The sequence below is a fragment of the Lynx canadensis genome, chromosome B3 (assembly GCF_007474595.2).
Source record: "Lynx canadensis isolate LIC74 chromosome B3, mLynCan4.pri.v2, whole genome shotgun sequence".
Taxonomy (NCBI): domain Eukaryota; kingdom Metazoa; phylum Chordata; class Mammalia; order Carnivora; family Felidae; genus Lynx; species Lynx canadensis.
This window is the reverse complement of record NC_044308.2, coordinates 4,191,700-4,209,695: the sequence shown is the minus strand read 5'-3', so window position 1 is coordinate 4,209,695 and position 17,996 is coordinate 4,191,700. Positions and strand designations below refer to the sequence as shown.

General features: G+C 51.7%; 1 protein-coding gene across 2 annotated transcripts in view; it reads left to right on the top strand.

Annotated features, from left to right (window-relative positions):
* The window catches only part of PDE8A (phosphodiesterase 8A), a 155,540-nt gene that overhangs the window by 112,011 nt on the left and 25,533 nt on the right, over positions 1 to 17,996 (top strand). Inside the window, exons 10-16 of one of the 2 annotated variants that reach the window (XM_030317299.1) lie at positions 911 to 962; positions 1,064 to 1,106; positions 8,490 to 8,567; positions 14,696 to 14,766; positions 15,033 to 15,197; positions 16,740 to 16,788; positions 17,204 to 17,339. In XM_030317299.1, coding sequence (XP_030173159.1) covers positions 911 to 962; positions 1,064 to 1,106; positions 8,490 to 8,567; positions 14,696 to 14,766; positions 15,033 to 15,197; positions 16,740 to 16,788; positions 17,204 to 17,339 — 594 coding nt within the window. The remainder of the gene's footprint in view (positions 1 to 910; positions 963 to 1,063; positions 1,107 to 8,489; positions 8,568 to 14,695; positions 14,767 to 15,032; positions 15,198 to 16,739; positions 16,789 to 17,203; positions 17,340 to 17,996) is intronic. The other variant, XM_030317300.1, reaches the window with a different exon arrangement.

Genomic DNA, 17,996 nt, shown 5'->3' with positions numbered 1-17,996 from the left:
AAGAGACGCGGCGGTGGCGGTCCCAGCAGCTGCTGCTGTGCCTCGAGCCCGGCCCTCTCTGGGCAGGCTCCCAGTGCCCGGTAGACGTCAGTTCATTGCCTCCTAAGCACGCGCTGTGGCGTCGGCACTCCATTTTACAGATGAGGAAACTTGAGGCTGGAGAGGTGGGGTTTCTGGCCCAGGGTCTGGCCGCCGGTGCTCGGCGGAGCGGGGCCACCACGGTGACCGCATGGCTCACGTGGTTGGTCACCAGTCTTGGCTGCCGGTTGGCGATGGCCTCAGGGAGGCGGGTCTGTGTGGGCTCTCTGTTCTGATTCTTTGCCTTTTTATGTCCTTTCCAAAGTTTATGCAATAATTGTATAGGGATTTAATTATCCAGGGAAAAATGGAAGGCCCAGTAAATAAGTGAGGAGTCAAGTTTGCGACTTCCGGATGAGCCCTGGGTGCTTTGTCTTAGTACCCCCCCCCCCCCCAGCTACATGTGGCCTTGGCCCTCAGCGTGGCCTGTGGCGCTGCCCTGAGTGACTGTGAGCACACTGTTTGTTAGAACCTGGGAAAGAACATTAATACAAAGGGCTGTGAAGATGAAAACATGCTAAGGAATTCAAGGCTTTCCGTTAGTTAACAGTCCATTTTTTAAAGCATGGGTGTTTTTATTCTGTGTTGTGATGATTTGGAAGAGCTGTGTTGTTTTTACTAGAGAGTCAACTTCTTGTCTACAGAGACACCAGAGAATGTGTGTAGACTCTGGGGTGCTTCTTGGTGGCCTTGGCCACAAACAATAGATGTGCTCTGCTCCAGGCATTTTGTGTATTGTGAAAGAGAGAGGCTCTTTCATGATGAAAATTAGCTACATATCCATCAGAACAGAGAGCCAGGAGAGAAATAATGCATTGTTTTCTACTTGCAGAAAAATTAGACACTATGTGTCCATTATCAGAGTGTGCAATGGCAACAATAAGGTACGTAAGGGGAGCCCTGGGGCCCCCAGGTGTACCCCGGCAAGACTTCCTGCTCCTATAAGTAGACCATCAGAACTAATGGTTTTTATGTTCATTTCTAGGCCGAGAAAAGAACTGAAAGTGTTCAGTCTGACCCTCACACAGGTATGCTGCTCCGCGTTCGTTCTTCGGGGCCGTCAAGCTTTTGAAAAAAAGAGAAACAGACCCTTACTCTCTCTGCGCCTTGTGCGCAGGAGGGACTGCTTTCCTAGCGCCGTGGCGGTGTTTCTCTCCCTGGCTCCCCAGGCAGGGACCCGAGCGCCCGTGGGAGTTCTGACGGGTGTCGTGGGGTGGGGAGAGAACCCGCGTCCAACACGTGAACTTCCGTGAAGATGTGTTGCGGGGAGAGAACTGGTCACCTCCGGTGCACGAACTTACGTGAAGATGCGTTGAGTGAACTGTGGTTTCTTGGCCTCATCTGTGCTCTAGGAGGCAACAGTGTTGGGTGTCAGGCTGCAGCACTGAGCGGGGATGTCTTCATCGGACAGTAGTCCCCTCCAGCCTGTAGGGAGGTCGCTGGACCCCGTCAGACTTGGCTCACCCCATATCCGTCCCCTGTCACGCCTCGGACCCCACCCGCTCAGGCCCACATCTGTTAGCGCACACGTTTCCCCCTGGCCTGGAATTGCCTGTTTCCTCTCAGCGTGTGCCGTGGCCTCACCACCCACTGTCTACTCTGGCCACCCTGGGTGAAGCCACAGGCTCTCCAGCAAGCCCACCTGGGTGCTGGACCGCAGCCTGCCGTGCCGGGTGGTTGCCCAGCCAGTCCGTAGGAGCCTCCAGGGAGAAGACTCTGTCTTCCGTCCCACCAGCTGTTGCTGAGGTGCTTCCTGCAGTGCCAGGACAGACAGACAGACAGACAGACATACCCAGAACATACATACACACGTACATTCATTCATTCATTCATTCGCTCATTCATTCTAGGTGTTTTTCTGAGTGTGTACTGTGCCACAGCCCTGTGCTAAGTGCTTGAATTAGTGTATGTAACTGAACCCTTGCAGTGACCCGGGGGGTAGACACTTTGTGGATGAAGTTCCCTTTTTACAGGTAGGGAAACGAGGGCTAACTGATTTGCCCAAGGGTGACCCACGTAGGACGCGGTAGAGCTGGCCTGGAATCCTGCTGGCCAGCTCTGGAGGTCTCCAGCACAGACTCGGACAACTCTGCGGCCGCGCCAGGAGCGGTCAGGGCTTTCCCTGGAGAGGAAGAGAGACCAGCTGATGGCCAGGGGAACAGCAACGAGAAGGGAAAGGACCAGCGGTGCCATGGTGGCCCAGAGGAAGAGGGGAGAGTTCCAGACAAGGAGACGTGGATTGAAGAAGGAGAGGGGTGTGGAAGGAAAAGCATTCCAGAAATATAGACAGTCGTAGAGGAGGGAAAGTTCAGAACGTGTTCAAGGGAAAACAGGACTAAATTTTGACTGGTCAGTGTGGAAGGGCAGTTGGGATCACAAAGGGTCCCTGGATACCAGGTAGGAGATTCGGATTTTTGTCTGTAGGTAGTGGGGACTGAGGACTTTAAGCAGGGGAGTAGCGTGATGATTTCTGTTGAGTACCGGAGCCCTTGTTCCTGTGTTCTGCAAAGAGGTTGGGACAGATGTAACCTTGCTGGCCAGCGAAGCATTTGCAAGTAACCCAGGTGTGGAACTGACGAGGCGGAGCCCAGGGGTCGTAAGGGTTACGGAGGACAAATGGCAGGGAAGGAGCCGGGGAGAAGATTCCCGGAGACCCACCTGCACCGGGCTCAGAGGGGGAACAGGAAGCTGGGTGGGGGGTATTACTGCGGCCAGGGGAGGGGAGAGGGAAGCGTTGGATCACAGTCAGAGCTGACCGTGCAGAGGTGAGGGAGGGGGGTATGGAGCCAGAGGTGGAGAGAGACCTCGGCTCTTGCATCCAAGAACGCGCTTATGACCTGTAGACGTGCGGGGTCAGGAGGGTGGTGGGGGCAGAAGCCGGACCACAGGGCTGGAGGGGTCAGGATGGAGCCGGCGAACGCAGGCCCCCCCAGGACATTGACCCTTACGCTGCAGGGTCACGGAGTGCCGTTACTTGGATATTTTGTTTTCTTTCGGAAGAGCCCTGTGCGGTAGGCCTGGCTGTCGCCAACACCCCTTTATTACAGAGAGAGACACTAAGCTCAGAAGGGGTAAATGCGACCTCGGAGTTGGCGGCCAGGAAGCAGCAGGGTGGGGACTGGCAGGGGGACTCACTGACCTGGTCCTAGGCGTCGGGCAAGGGCAGAGCCTCCCAGACTGCTCTTGTGCCGGGCCGTTCTGTCTCGGCACCTGATTGGTGCCCGCTTTGGAGTCTTCCCCATCTCACCCCGAGGAGCTGGCTCTCTGGTCTCCTCCCGCCCCCCAGCAGCGTAACCACTTTTATGTCCACAAGACTCTACCGACCACGGTCTTGCCCCGGGAAGGGAGGGAAGCGTTCACGGGCCACGGACCAGCCAGGACCCTCGGTTACACACGGCACTGTCATTTCTGAAGCAGAAAAGGAGTTTATTGGAAGGAAATAGGGTGGCTCACAGAATGGACGAAAAAGCTTAAGAATTGATCTGAGACAAACAGGAAGCTGGGTGACCGTCCCCACTGTCGAAGGCGTGCCCTAGGAGCGGTGTGCCGGGGACACCGAGGCTCTGCCGACGTCCTGGCACGATGTCGCTGTCACCACGGGCACAGTGGCTTCCTCACAGCCGTGCTTCGCTGCCGCACCTGTGGTCTTTCATACCCGGCTGGAAGCACATGATACTGTGTGTCACCGAAGACACCACATGTGTCATCTGTCCAGTTTGTAAACCTTGAGTCGGTCTGGAGTCAGCTCTGAGCCAGCTTTCGGCACAGAAATGAACATGGAGTTCACTGGAGGGGGGGAAGAAAGCAGTAATTTGAACAGACTCTACTCTGTAGTGCCACAGTGGGGGAGAACGGGCGTCACTTGCCAGCAGTGATGACACGAGGGCTGAGCTGGTCTCTGGAGAGAGGTCAGGGTCAGCCCCAGGACAGGAAGAACATTCCTGCGGGGATGAGCAGTGTGCATAAAGCCGTCGAGACAGGTGATGCCGGGTCAGGCCTGCTTGGATTTCCTCCTGCAAGCAGAGGGGGCAGGAGTCTGTCCTTAAAGAAGTAAATGAAAAGGGACCCCTTCCGGGAAAGACAGTCATGGTTATGGTGCGGAGAAAAGACTCCAGGCAAAGAGTCACTTGGTATAATCAGTAGGACTTGGGAGCAGCACCATGTGAGGGATGAAGGGAAGACACTTGAGAATGTCACCAAGATTTCTAGCTTGGCCACTGGATGGCACAGATGAAAATAGTAAGTGCGGGAGAAAGAGCAGGTTTGTGCAGGGAGAGGACAGCAAGTTTAGATTTGAACTTGGTCCATCTAGGGTGCCTGGAATGGTCCAGTGGAGATGTCTGGGGGCGTATGGAGAGGCCAGAGTCGTGGGCCTGGGCAGCTCTCCTGACGAGAGGAGGTGAGGCGGGAAGGAGAGGCGCTGAGGGTGGGGGCCCAACACCAGCAGACATGGAGGGCACGTGTAGGGAAGCAGGATGTGGAAGTCCTTCGTGCAATGAGAATTCAGCCATCGTGTGCCAGGCGGCATGTGTCTTTGCTTATGAGAGGCCTGCACTCTGTTCCCTGGTGGGGGGCTGGGTAGCTCACAGGACAAGATGGGCGGGAAAGGCCTCACCAGGAACGGGCCATGTTCCAGGTCGGGCAGTGTATTTTACAGGTATTCTCCTGAGCTGTGGGGTTGGGGCCACCGGTACGGGCCTCGCAGACCCTGCGAGGCCCTGGAGTGCTAGTCTGGGTCTGCAGGAAGCCGGCTTTCTCAGTTGGAGGAGGTAGAGACACCACGGAGGAGGAGGGCTGACAAGCAGCTTGTTGACCAGGCTCTTGGGAGGTCGGTGGTCCCGGGGCAGAGCAGGCAGTCCACAAATGCTCGAACTGTTGAGAATGCCGAGAAAGTTCTCTGAAAGTCCGCCACGCTCCCAGCAGAGACCTGTAAGCAAGTTGTGCAAGACACCCAGTTCTCAGCTTCCCTGTAACCAAAATGGAGCTTACAGGGCGCCGGGGGGCTCAGTCAGTTGAGCGTCCGACTTCGGCTCAGGTCACAATCTCGCGGTTCGTGAGTTCGAGCCCCGCGTCGGGCTCTGTGCTGACGGCTCGGAGCCTGGAGCCTGCTTCGGATTCTGTGTCTCCCTCTCTCTCTACCCTTCCCCCACCCACGCTCAGTCTCTGTCTCTCTCTCTCTCAAAGATAAATAAACGTTAAAATTTTTTTTTTTTAATGGAGCTCATGCTGACAGCACAGCATTAATGTGGCAGTGGAGGTACATTTGTAGGTGCCGAAGAGTTCCCACTCTCACTGCTTCTCCGGGGTTCCCTGGATTTACCCAGCAAGGCAAGGAAATGCTGCTCGTTTTTCTCTACTAAAACTATGGGGCTGTGTGGGAGGATCACACTTTATGGAACAGGACACCGAGAGCACAGAGCGGAAGTCACAGGTGGTGCGGGATCCGAGCCCCGGGCGGTCGAGGCCTGTGCAGCCTGCTGTCCGTTACCAGGCCGGGTGCCTCGGAGCTCTCCTGTTTGTGGTGAGGGCTCCGCGGGGTGAGGGCCTGGCTCGTGCTCCTTAGGGCTTGCAGTCTGCCTGAGGCGTGAACCCCGCATTCGCCCCCCGACAATCCCCGAGTCTGCTTCTGAGAGCCGACCAGCGGGAGCGGCACCCCAGCAGGTGCAGGCTGTTGGAGATGGGTCTCGAATGGGAACCAGGAAGATCCAGTATTTACACGGCGGTAAAGTGACTTTAAAACCTTCAGTACAAACGGAAGCCTGCGCTTCTCCTTCCACTTTTGCCCCGACCCAGTCCTTGGTTGCACGCGCTGCATTTTGCTTCCGGACAGCTACACTCTGGTCCGTAGGCAAGCGGCTTCCTCCTCCTGGAGATGGCCCCCTCCTCTTCTTGGCCGCATCTGCTAAACTTAACTCATCTGCCGTCTGCCTGTCTCCCGGAGGAGACCTGCCTTATCCGTCTTCATATCCCTAATGCCTGGCGTAGGGCCCAGTACGTGGGAGGCGCCCAGAGAGTGTCTGTTGAGTGGCTCCAGGGGAGAAGAATGCGGGAGCGACCTCGTAAGTTCACAGCCGTCATACCGGGTCTGTGTGTGGCGGGCGGGGGGCAGGGGGGAGGGCGATCCGACTTGAGGGAGTGAGCATCCGGAGAGGATGCAGTGTCGCGTGGGAAGCGGGAGGGGCAGGCGTGCTGACAGCCACGCGGGGTCACGGCAGGTGAGGCGAGAGGCGGACCGTGGCAAGTGGCCTGTCCTTGGCTGCCAGCCAGTGACTTGCTCCCCGTGGCGCTGCAGGGTTTCAAGCAAGGGAGCCGTGGAAGCAGAGCGCTGTGCGAGGCGGTACTTTCACCCACGCTCAGGGATTTGCAGGTGTCTGTTGAGGGTCTGTGAGTGGCTGGGCGGTGCTGGTCCCCCAAGAAAAAGACAGGAAGGCTGTTCCTGCGCTCGTGTCCTCCAGAGCCGGTGAGGAAGGTAGACGGAAAAGTAGGTGGTTACTGGCGATGTTGGGGGTGCGAGGAGGCATTAGAAGAACATTCACCGAGGTTATGGTACCTGAACCGCATGTTCGGAGAGTATCGAGAGTTAACCAGGTGAAGAAGGCAGCGTGGGAGGGGTAGGTTCCCAAGTGGAGGTGAGCAGTCCGTGCCAAGGCGTAGAAGGTTGTGAGGTGAACTAGCACGTCACAAATAGGTGGTCGTGGCTGGAAAGAGGAGATCCAGCTATCCTAGACTCTGGGTGCCACACGGGGGAGTTTAAATCGTGTCCTAAAAATAGTGATGAACCATTGAATTGTCGTAATTGGGAGAGTGATCTGTTTTAGGAGGATCACCTGGCAGCCTACGGAGAATGGGATGAAGGGGACAAGGTTGGGGATAAGGTTGGGGACTGTGGGACCAGTGTGAGAGGCTGTCATTCTGTCATTATAATCCAGAGGAGGATGGCACGTGTCTAGCTACGACAGGGACAGAGCAGGGGTAGATTGAAGAGGTATTTAGGAGATAAGATCTGTAGATTTAGCTGACCAGTTGAGGGAGAGGTACGGAGAAGTCATGTAGGACTTGTTTCAAACTTCAGTGGATATGGGGGAGACCATGAGTTGACTGGAAGTTCCTGAGGGGTGTCCAGCTAGAGGTGGCCAGTGGCCAGCTGAGATGGAAGTCTGGCTCTCAGGAGAGGCCTGGGATAGGGCAGCAGCACAGGAGTTAGTTTCCGCTGTAGGAAGAAACGAGATCTCCCGAGGAGACGTGTCGTCTGAGATGAGCAGGGCTAAGGACAACCTTGGGATCGAGGAAGGGAGCCATGACGGGGGGCGGGGGGGGGGGGGCCGAGGAAGAGGGAGATTGGGAAGGAAGAGTAGGAGACAGAAGGAGAACCAGGAGAAGGTGAACGTGTGCAAAGTGTGAGTTTCCAGAAAGAGTGGTTAGCTGTGTCTGGGACCGCAGTCAAGCCAGGTAGGAATTGAACCATGTCCTTCAGATGTAGAAACAAGGAGGTCATCTGTGACTTGACAAGTTCGCTGACGGGGCCCGCGTGGAAGAGAACGAAGCAAAGAACAAGTGAAGGGGCTCCCTGATGGTGGGGAGGGGTGCCTGGGGCCTGCACACAGATCCTGTGGCTGAGCAGGACTCCAGGTGAGGGGGCCAAGCGAAGGCTGAGAAGGCGCGGCGTGCAGGTCGGGGGGCCCGAGCGCCAGCTCCATGTTCCCTCACAGCAGGGCGGCTGCCGGTTTCCTCGTCTGTGAAATGGGGACAGGTCAGAGAGGCTCAGCACCACGTGTAGCACCTGCACAGAGGAGAGGACAGGAAGGAAGGTCACCTGTGCCTTGTCATTGATTGGCGTGGGAGGTCGAGGGAGAGAGGAGGCAGAGACAGCCCAGAAGAGCCGTGGGGTCGGGGAGATCGATAAACTGTCATCGGAAATCGACCCCAAACCCATCAGCGCTCCCTGTGCTACCCTTGAAGAGAGGTACATTCTTTCCTGGGACATTTTAGAGCATGTATTGTTTTAAAAAAAAAAATTCCCTTTGAGGCAAGGATGGGCAGGAATCAAAAATTTTTTTTTACCGTTTTACTCAATTATATGTGCAGCAGTATGATAGGAAGACTTTTCCTGGGTTCATTTCTTCTAGTTTTGGCTTCATGTCCCAGGACTCTGTAACTACATAATCTGGAAGCTATAGGGTAGTTGCTTATGACTATAACCAGATGGGACATTTTGAGGAAGTCCTCCCCCCCCCCTTAAAACCTCATTGGTCAAAGCCTTCATCTCTGGGCATTCTGTTGATGTGGGGGGCTTCTTAAATGGTGTTCTAATTCCCGCATTTTGTTGTTGAAAAATTTTAAATTGGTAACTTGCCTAATCTGTTGTCAAAATCCCTTTGAAGAGGTGATTTATAGTTTAATTGTTTCCACAGATAATCAGTCAGGCAAACACAAAGACAGAAGGAAAAGCTCGCTCGATGTCAGAGCTGTTGCCTCTCGAGCAAGTGAAGGTAGGTGCAAAGACGAGGGGAAGGGGCAGAACAGGTGAACTCCTGACACTCGGTCCCCAGTCTCCTCTCCGGGTCCCTGTCCACCTGCAGTGCGGGACAGGGGAGGGGACGCTCTACAGCCCGAGTCTGTGTCCTCTCCCCCGACTCCTGCCGGTGGGCTCCGTTCTCAGCCTTTTCGTGGATATATTTTACTATCTATTCTATCGTTGATTTTCTAAACTGTGAACAGCGGAAGATGTCTGTTGATCTCCGTTACTGTATGGGTGGTGCACAGTGCATCTAGAAATTCTTAACATAGTCCGTCGTGGGTTGCCATGGAAACTTCCCTTTGGTGGAGAGGTGAGCTGCATTTGGGGATGCAAAAGACCCTTATTAAGCAAATAGTACGTTTTAATTGGAATATAATTTTTTAAGATTACATAGCTATGTGGCCCGAATGATTTAGTCGTTTTTAAAATGTAATGAAAATGGTTAATACAGTGTGGAGGCACATGTTACTGCTGGCTGGGTACTTTCCTGGACCCAGAGATGAAAAGGGAAGCGTGTGGAGTTGATTGTCACTAGATAAAAAGCCACAGCTTTCCAGGGCAACAGCAACTCAGATTAGACAAGAGATCGAGTGTCCTCAGGTTGGTTGCGAGGCTCCGAAAAGACAAATGTGTCCTGCACTGGAAAGACTGCGCAGGCCCCGCCCTGCTACACGGGCGAGAAACGGGCTTTGGCCTCAGAATCACCTTGATTCCGGTCCCAGCTTCGTGTACTGTCCGCGCAACCTTGTGGGTAGACCCGCGTGCCTCCATTTCCTCACCGTGACCAGGGGGGCAGGTGTGCTGTCCCCAGAGGGTTGTGTGAGGGGTGAGGGTGCGTGGTGCCCTGCAGGGGCGGCAGGAGCTGCCACCACCGTCTTCGCTGCGGCCTCCACTTGAGCAGCCCCGTGGTCCTCCCAAGTCCTCGGGCAGAGCGGGCAGGGGCAAAGTCACCCCCCCGCACAGCAGTCTCTGCTCCTCCCCTCTTGCTTCTGTCCGTCCTTAGGCTGACTCAGTCCCTCTCTGTATTTTTAAGAGTTAAACATTTTTCTTGCAACGTTTCTGGTTTTTAATTGCCACTCTTTTTTAACTTGGTTATAATTTACATACAGTGGAATTCAGATGTCGAATGTTCAGTTCCGTGAGTTTCAGCAGTTCAACACTCGTGCAACTGCCCCCCCAAAGCAGATACAGAAAACGCGCGCGCGGACACCTTTTACGGCACAGAGGCCGCCACTGATTCTGGGACCGTAAATTAAGTGGGCCTCTTGTGCTTCACAGAGATCGTACAGCACGTGCTACTTGAGTCTGGCTTCTGTCACTTATTTTAGGTTTTTGAGATCCATCCACGTTGCTAGGCGAGTCCGTTCTTCATTGTCTTTATTGCTCGGCAGTCCTCTGTCGCAGGGACGTGCCACCCTTATCCGTTCTTTTATTCAGAGGCATCTGTGTTCATCTTTCCACTTCGGGGCTGTTAAGAATAAGGCTGCAGGGGCGCCTGGGTGGCTCAGTGGGTTAAGCGTCCGGCTCTTGATCTCAGGGTTGTGAGTTCGAGCCCCGAATTGAGCCATGCGTTGGGCTCTGTGCTGGGCATGGAGCCTACTTAAAATAATAGGACGGCTGCGTGAATGTTTTTACCCAAGTCTTTCTGAGGGTGGGCACGTGTTCCTGTCCTGCCTAGAAGTGGAATTGCTGGGCCTTTGGGCAGCTGCAGAGGTCTCTCTGGTGTGAGTTGTATCAGGTCACCCCCTGTCGCTGAGGTGTGGGTGTTCTGGTTGCTCTGCAGCCTTCCAGAAGTGGTTAGCTCAGCATTTTAAATTTCAGCACTTCTGGTGGGTACGGTTTTAATTTTAATTTTCCTGACGACTAATGAGGTTGAGTACCCCCTTCATACGCTTACTAACCATTTGGAAATCCTCTTTTGTGAAGTGCTGTTCAGATATTTTGCCAATTTTTATAATTGAGTTTCTCTTGTTGGCTTATAGGAATTCTTTATATATTTTATTTTTTAATGTTTACTTATTTGAGAAAGAGCGAGAGCAGGGAAGGGGCAGAGAGAGGGAGAGACAGAATCCCAAGCCAGCCTCACACTCAGCATGGAGCCCAGCACAGGACTTGATCTCACAACCGTGAGATCGTGACCTGTGCCAAAATAAAGAGTTGGATGCTTGGGCCCCCCTGGATGGCTCAGTCAGTTAAGCATCTCACCCCTGATTTTGGCTCAGGTCATGATCTCACGGCTCGTGGGATAGAGGGTCATGTCAGGCTCTGAGCTGATGATGTGAAGTCTGCATGGCTTCTCTCTCCCTCCCTCTCCCGCTCATCCCTCTCTCTCACTCTCAAAATAGTCATTAAAAAAAAAAAAAAAAGAGTTGAACACTTGACTGACAGCCCCCCAGGCACCCTGGAATTCTTTATATATTTTAGATATGGGTCCTCTTTTGGATATGGGCATCACAAATACATTTTTTTAGTCTGTGGTTTGCCTTTTCACTCTCTTAATGGTCTTTAATGAACAGAAGTTCTTAATTTTAATAAAGCTCATTCTATCAGTGTTTTCTATCATAGCTGGTGCTTTTTTGTGTCCTGTTCAGGAAATCTTTCCCTATCCCAAGGTTATGAAGATATTCTCTTATGTTCTCTCGTAGAAGTTTTCTTGTTTTATCTTTCACCTTAAGTCTGTGATCCATTTCAAATTGGTCTACCTGGTGAAGGTAGGGCTCAAGGATGAATTTTCTCCCTACATGGAAACCCAGTTGGCCCATCACCATATTGAGGGAAAAAAAAAAAAACAAACATCTTTGCAGCAGTGCTATTATTGTAAATTAGGGGACTATAAGTATATGGTCATTTTCTGGACTCTTCTGTTCCACTATTCTCTTAGTCTGTTCTTGCACCAATACCACCATCGATTGCTACAGCCTCTACAGTTCTTGATATCTGGTAGTTAGTTTCAAGTTGTTCCTCTTCAAGGTTGTCTTGGCTGTTCCAAGTCCTTTGCATTTCCGTATAAGATTTAGAATCAGCTTGTTACTTTACACACACACACGGCCTCCTGGGGTCTTGTCTAAGAATGTCTTGAATCTACAGATCAATTCAGGGAAAAGGGAAAGCTCAGTGGTACGATATGCTCTGTGTCTCTAGGTTGTTTTTACTTCCTCTCAGTTCTGCGTTTTCAGTGTATAAATCCTACACATCTTTCCTTACGTATATTCCTACATATTGGTGTTTTTTGATGCTTTCCTAATGATGTTTATTTCAATTTCTAATTGTCTGTTGCCAGTTTCTAGAAATAAAATTGACTTTGGTGTATTGACCTTGTACCCAGTAACCTTGATAAACTTATCCATTGGCTCTAAGAGTAGTGTTTGTAGATTCCTTTGGGTTTGAGCACACACAGGACAGTCTTTGTGACCTTTATTTCTTCTTCTTGCCTTTTTTCATTGTGCTATTTTTTTTTAATATGAAATTTATTGTCAAATTGGTTTCCATACAACACCTAGTGCTCATCCTAACAGGTGCCCTCCTCAATACCCATCACCCACCCTCCCCTCCCGCCCACCCTCCGTCAACCCTCAGATTGTTGTCAGTTTTTAAGAGTCTCTTATGGTTTGGCTTCCTCCCTCTCTAACTTTTTTTTTTTCCCTTCCCCTCCCCCATGGTCTTCTGTTAAGTTTCTCAGGATCCACATAAGAGTGAAAACATACGGTATCTTTCCTTCTCTGTCTGACTTATTTCACTTAGCATAACACTCTCCATTCCATCCATGTTGCTACAAAAGGCCATATTTCATTCTTTCTCATTGCCACGTAATATTCCATTGTGTACATAAACCACAATTTCTTTATCCATTCATCAGTTGATGGACATTTAGGCTCTTTCCATAATTTGGCTATTGTTGAAAGTGCTGCTAGAAACATTGGGGTACAAGTGCCTCTATGTATCAGCACTCCTCTATCCCCTGGGTAAATTCCTAGCAGTGCTATTGCTGGGTCATAGGGTAGATCTATTTTTAATTTTTTGAGGAACCTCCACACTGTTTTCCAGAGAGGCTGCACCAGTTTGCGTTCCCACCAACAGTGCAAGAGGGTTCCCATTTCTCCACATCCTCGCCAGCATCTATAGTTTCCCGATTTGTTCCTTTTTGCCACTCTGACTGGTGTGAGGTAGTATCTCAGTGCGGTTTTGATTGTGTTTCCCCTCATGAGGAGCGACGTTGAACATCTTTTCATGTGTCTGTTGGCCATCTGGGTGTCTTCTTTAGAGAAGTGTCTATTCATGTGTTCTGCCCATTTCTTCACTGGATTATTTGTTTTTCGGGTGTGGAGTTTGGTGAGTTCTTTATAGATTTTGGATACTAGCCCTTTGTCCAATATGTCATTTACAAATATCTTTTCCCATTCCATCGGTTGCCTTTTAGTTTTGTTGATTGTTTCCTTGGCAGTGCAGAAGCTTTTTATCTTCATGAGGTCCCAATAGTTCATTTTTGCTTTTAATTCCCTTGCGTTTGGGGATGTGTCAAGTAAGAAATTGCTGAGGCTAAGGCCAGAGAGGTTTTTTCCTGCTTTCTCCTCTAGGGTTTCGATGGTTTCCTGTCTCACATTCAGGTCCTTTATCCATTTTGAGTGTATTTTTGTGAATGGTGTAAGAAAGCGGTCTAGTTTCATCCTTCTGCGTGTTGCTGTCCAGTTCTCCCAGCACCATTTGTTAAAGAGACTATCTTTTTTCCATTGGGTATTCTTTCCTGCTTTGTCAAAGATTAGTTGGCCATATTTTTGTGGGTCCAATTCTGGGGTCTCTATTCTATTCCATTGGTCTATGTGTCTGTTTTTGTGCCATCATTGTGTTTTTTTTTCATTTTTATAAGAAGATGTCCCTTTTGTTACATTTTTTTTTTAATGTTTTTGAGAGCAAGAGACAGAGCTTGAGCAGAGAGAGAGGGAGACAAAGAATCTGAAGCAGGCTCTGAGCTGTCAGCACAGAGCCTGATAAGGGGCTTGAATCTGTAAACCACAAGATCATGACCTGAGCTAAAGTTGGACGTGTAACTGACTGAGCCACCCAGGCGCCCCCCCCCCCTTTCATTACATTTTTAAATGAGAACAGGTCCTTTTATGATGTAGTGATAAAACAGTGGTTATTATTTTTGGTTTAATGACCTTATTGGGTAGAATGGAAAGCTGGCAACCATATGCTGGTCACCAACATTGGATTTAAAGAGTGTTGTGGGTCCCCCCAAATTAAAAGCATTTAAGAGCCCCTGAGTTGGTTCATCTGGCAGTGTTTCTCCTTAGACCTCAATTTGGTAAAATGAGGCTCACCTATCACGCTTTGGAACAGTCTGTCGTCCCTGAAGGTCTTTGGTAAACAGCATTTGGCCTGACAGTGGGGCTTTCAAGGGAGACACACAGAACTCTGTGTGTCCATTTTTTTCCTGTCTGTACACTGCCCAGCCTTCCCTTTACCCCAAAGGAACCATATCTTGACAGTAGAAACAAAAAATCCACAAACTTCAGACAAAACCTGAGAGTTGCTGCCTCATTTACGGTATGTACCTAGTTGGTCTAGACTAAGCATCACAGTGGAAAATGCCAAAAGGTGCCTTGAGAAATTTAACCAAACATTCATGTATTTTGATTAATGGTGAATTGTATTAATCGCTCCTGCCATATATGAAACAAAGAGCCTGTGTGGCATTGTCTTCCAGAACATTTTTGCTCCTGGATCGTGGCAAGCTGAATATTAAAAGCTTGATTGTTATAAACACAAAAGAGGCTGTTTGGCCTTGACTTGCTAGATTGTTTCCTCTGTTTTTCCTCCGGCCTGTGACCTCAGAAGTTCAGGCTGGGGGTGGGGAGGGCACGTGCATCCTAGTGCCTAGGACTGAAGGGAGCAGAGCTGGTTCTGGAAGAACCCCAGGCTCATCGGGACTGGGTGGAAGCCAGGTGACCACATAGTTCTCATCCGATCGCTTCGTCACGCAGCTGAGCACATGGGGACTTGGGGGGTGGGGAGCGAGGAAGAGCACAGAGCCCGGGGCTTGTCAGCAGGTACCTGGGGCTGTACATCCCCTGAGCTCTGCATCTCGTGGTCTCTCCACAGTCAGCAGCCAGAGACGGCACTCCTCCATGGCCCGGATACATTCCATGACGATCGAGGCGCCCATCACCAAGGTGAAGCAGCGTGCGCTGTCTCCACGCGGCATGCACAGGAGTCCTTGTTCTCCAGGTTGACTGTTTCTAGAGAGAGGAAAGCGACCCGCACCGATAATAATGCTCCGGTGGTCGCATGGAGCTGCCTCCTCTAAAGAGAGGACGTGCGACATGAACGTTGTAGTTGGTCTTGAGTTAGCGCCGAGTGCCACGCCAGCCTGCCTCTCCGCATTGCTCTCCCACCGTCCGTGAGGTTATGAAACTCACGTCTTCTTTCCATGCTGTAGGTAATCAACATTATCAACGCCGCCCAGGAAAGCAGCCCCATGCCTGTGACAGAAGCCTTAGACCGTGTGCTGGAGATTCTGAGAACCACTGAATTGTATTCGCCACAGTTCGGTGCTAAGGACGATGATCCTCATGCCAATGACCTTGTTGGAGGCTTAATGTCTGTAAGTGTATTTGCCCCGGCAGCTGGCTAGAGCCTGCTGTTTTTGTCTGTTTTCCCAGAGATGACGTGTTTATGGGCTAGGCCACATGGAGCTCAGTGCGTGTAGGGGGCAGTCGTGGCCTGAGCCCCGCCATCACCCGGGCTCGACGGCACTCTGGCCAGAGCCGTCCCCCACCTACTGCCGGCCACCAAGGGAGACCACAGCTTGAAGCAGAGGAGGCAGGAGCATATTCTAGAGAGTCTGCTGGGTTGGGTTCTCCATTTTTGCTTAGGAGTTCTATGAGGAAAATAGGAAATAAAACATAAAAATTAATTGTTTCACATATTTTGAAAACTGGGGCAGGAAAAAAATATACATATAAAGTGTTTCATACCAATTACAAAACAGAAGGACTACATATGTTCAAAGAGGCACCGGGGCACGGGGCTCGGTTTCCTTCCCAAACATCCTACGCAGATGTGACGGCTTTGCACCGTGGGTCCCGGCGGCCCTGGATACCTTCTCTAGCCCCTCTAGCAGAGAGGTCTCGCAAGGGAAGAAAAGCTCTCTGGAAAACATTCCATCTCTGTCTGTCACCTTTGGTCTCGGTCAGAAGTAAAATTCACCACCTCACCGCCACCAAACATAAAAACAACAGCAATTCCCCTGCCAATGCCTGCTTTCTGAAGTTCTCTGGATTTCTTAAAAACGAGGTTTTAGGCAGTAATGTGAAGGCAGTAATCTAGAGTGGTTCCCAGTGACAGTAGTGTCTAACCCTGGCCTTGCCTGTCTGAGGCACAGGCTCTAGCACCCGTAGGCGGGAGGTGGAAACCACGGGAGTGGGATAGTGTCCCAGGGTGAGGGGGGAAGCGAGGGAAGGTGGGAGGGCTCTCAGCCCAAGAGGCAGCCGGGTGGAGTGAGGGTGCGTAGAGGGCCCGGAACAATCCAGTGTTCTGAAGGAATCCTGGTGTCCATTGGCAGTGAGGAGGGTGGCAAGAAAATGGTGGGCAAGGCTTGAGGGCAGAGGCCAGCTGTCCCTGAGAAGCCGAACCAGTGCTGAGGGCCCGCGGGAATGCTGGGCTCTGGGGCCTGGTGCAGGATCACCTCCCTGCTGCCCCTGAGTTCAGCCAGTTTTCCCAGCATCAGGCCTCCTGCTCTGTGTTAGGTGACCGCGTTCAGTGGTTGACCCCAGGGGCGCCGGAGCCTTGGGTGCATGGCTGGGGAGGCTGCCCTCAGCTGTCCTCTGGGACCGACTGTCCCTCCCAGCGTTTTCAAGAAATAAAGAATAGTTGGGGCGCCTGGGTGGCTCAGTCAGTTAAGCATCTGACTTCGGCTCAGGTCATGATCTCCTGGTTCGTGGGTTCGAGCCCCACGTCGGGCTCTCTGCTGACCCTCAGAGCCTGGAGCCTGCTTCGGATTCCGTGTCTCCCTCTCTCTCTGCCCCTCCCCTGCTCGTACTCAGTCTCTCTCAAAAATAAATAAAATTATTTTTAAAAATTTTTAAAAAAAGAAGTAAAGAATAGTTGTGACTTATCTTTTTCTTGTCTCCTTGATTTTTATCAGGATGGTTTGCGAAGACTATCCGGGAATGAATATGTTCTTTCAACAAAAAGTAAGTTTTAACTTTTTAATCTTCTGGATCACCGTTAATATTGTAGTAGCACTTAAATGATGAAAATAAATTTTTTTTTGTTAATTTATTTTGAGAGAGCACGTGCAAGCAGGGGGAGGGGCAGGGAAAGAGAATCCCAAGCAGGCTCCGAGCTGTCAGCACAGAGCCCGATGTGGGCTCGATCTCACAAACCATAAGATCGTGACCCGAGCCAAAACCAAGAGTCGGAGGTTTAACCGACTGAGCCACTCAGGCACTGCTCTGTTGACCTTTCTCAGCAGTAAGACGTTTCACGGTCGGTCATAAAACATCCGACACACAGCAGCTGTCCCTGGAAGCAGCACTGTCCCCCCTACGGAGCAGTTAACACGGAAAAGCCTGCTAATCCTGTTCCCCAAATCACATCGCTTTGCAGGCCTGCAGCAGGTGCCCGGCAGTGTTGTCACCCCCATCTCCCTTCACGACGTCCCTCCCCGGATAGCTCGGGCTATGGAAAATGAAGAGTACTGGGACTTTGATATTTTTGAACTGGAGGCCGCCACACATAAAAGGTGCGTCCACGGGGAGCCCCGCAGGCAGACAGCCCGGTCCCGAGGGCATCTGCGGACAAAGCCCTCCAAGGAGCGGGGGTTCTGCCAGAGGCAGGTCCTGGTCAGGGAGGGCCGACTCGTCACAACTCCCGCAGAGACCGCCCATTCGTGGCCCATGTGAAGTTGAACAAGGGACGTAACGTCTCTGAGTGGCAGGGGTTTTTCCTGGAAAATACGGACGTGCCTTCTGTAGGTGGTGGTAGGTTGAGGGAGCAGCGAGAGTCCCACTCAGAACCTAGAACTAAGAATTAGAAATACACATTCTCCAAGAATTGTCCCCACATCGTGGTCGCCATGTTGGTGTCAGGCGTGGGGACCCCCGAACTCTAGTCGTCCTGATCTGGGCACGCTCACACAGAGTGGGGACAGCACTGGGATTTTACCTTGAGTTTCGGCCCTTGAGGGAAGCACAGAGTTGGCTAGAGCACTGTGGCTGACTGGGCACCCTGGGAAGGGCCGTCTGCATTTCCAGCCAAGGCTGCGCTTTGCGGGGGTGAGGCCAGAGGGACCTGCGTGTATTCTGTGGGCCCATGGGATGGCTAACTCCTCAGGTCCCCTCCAGTCTGGGTGAACTGTCCTCACACGGCCTCTACCCTCCGATCATGCCCACCAGGAGTC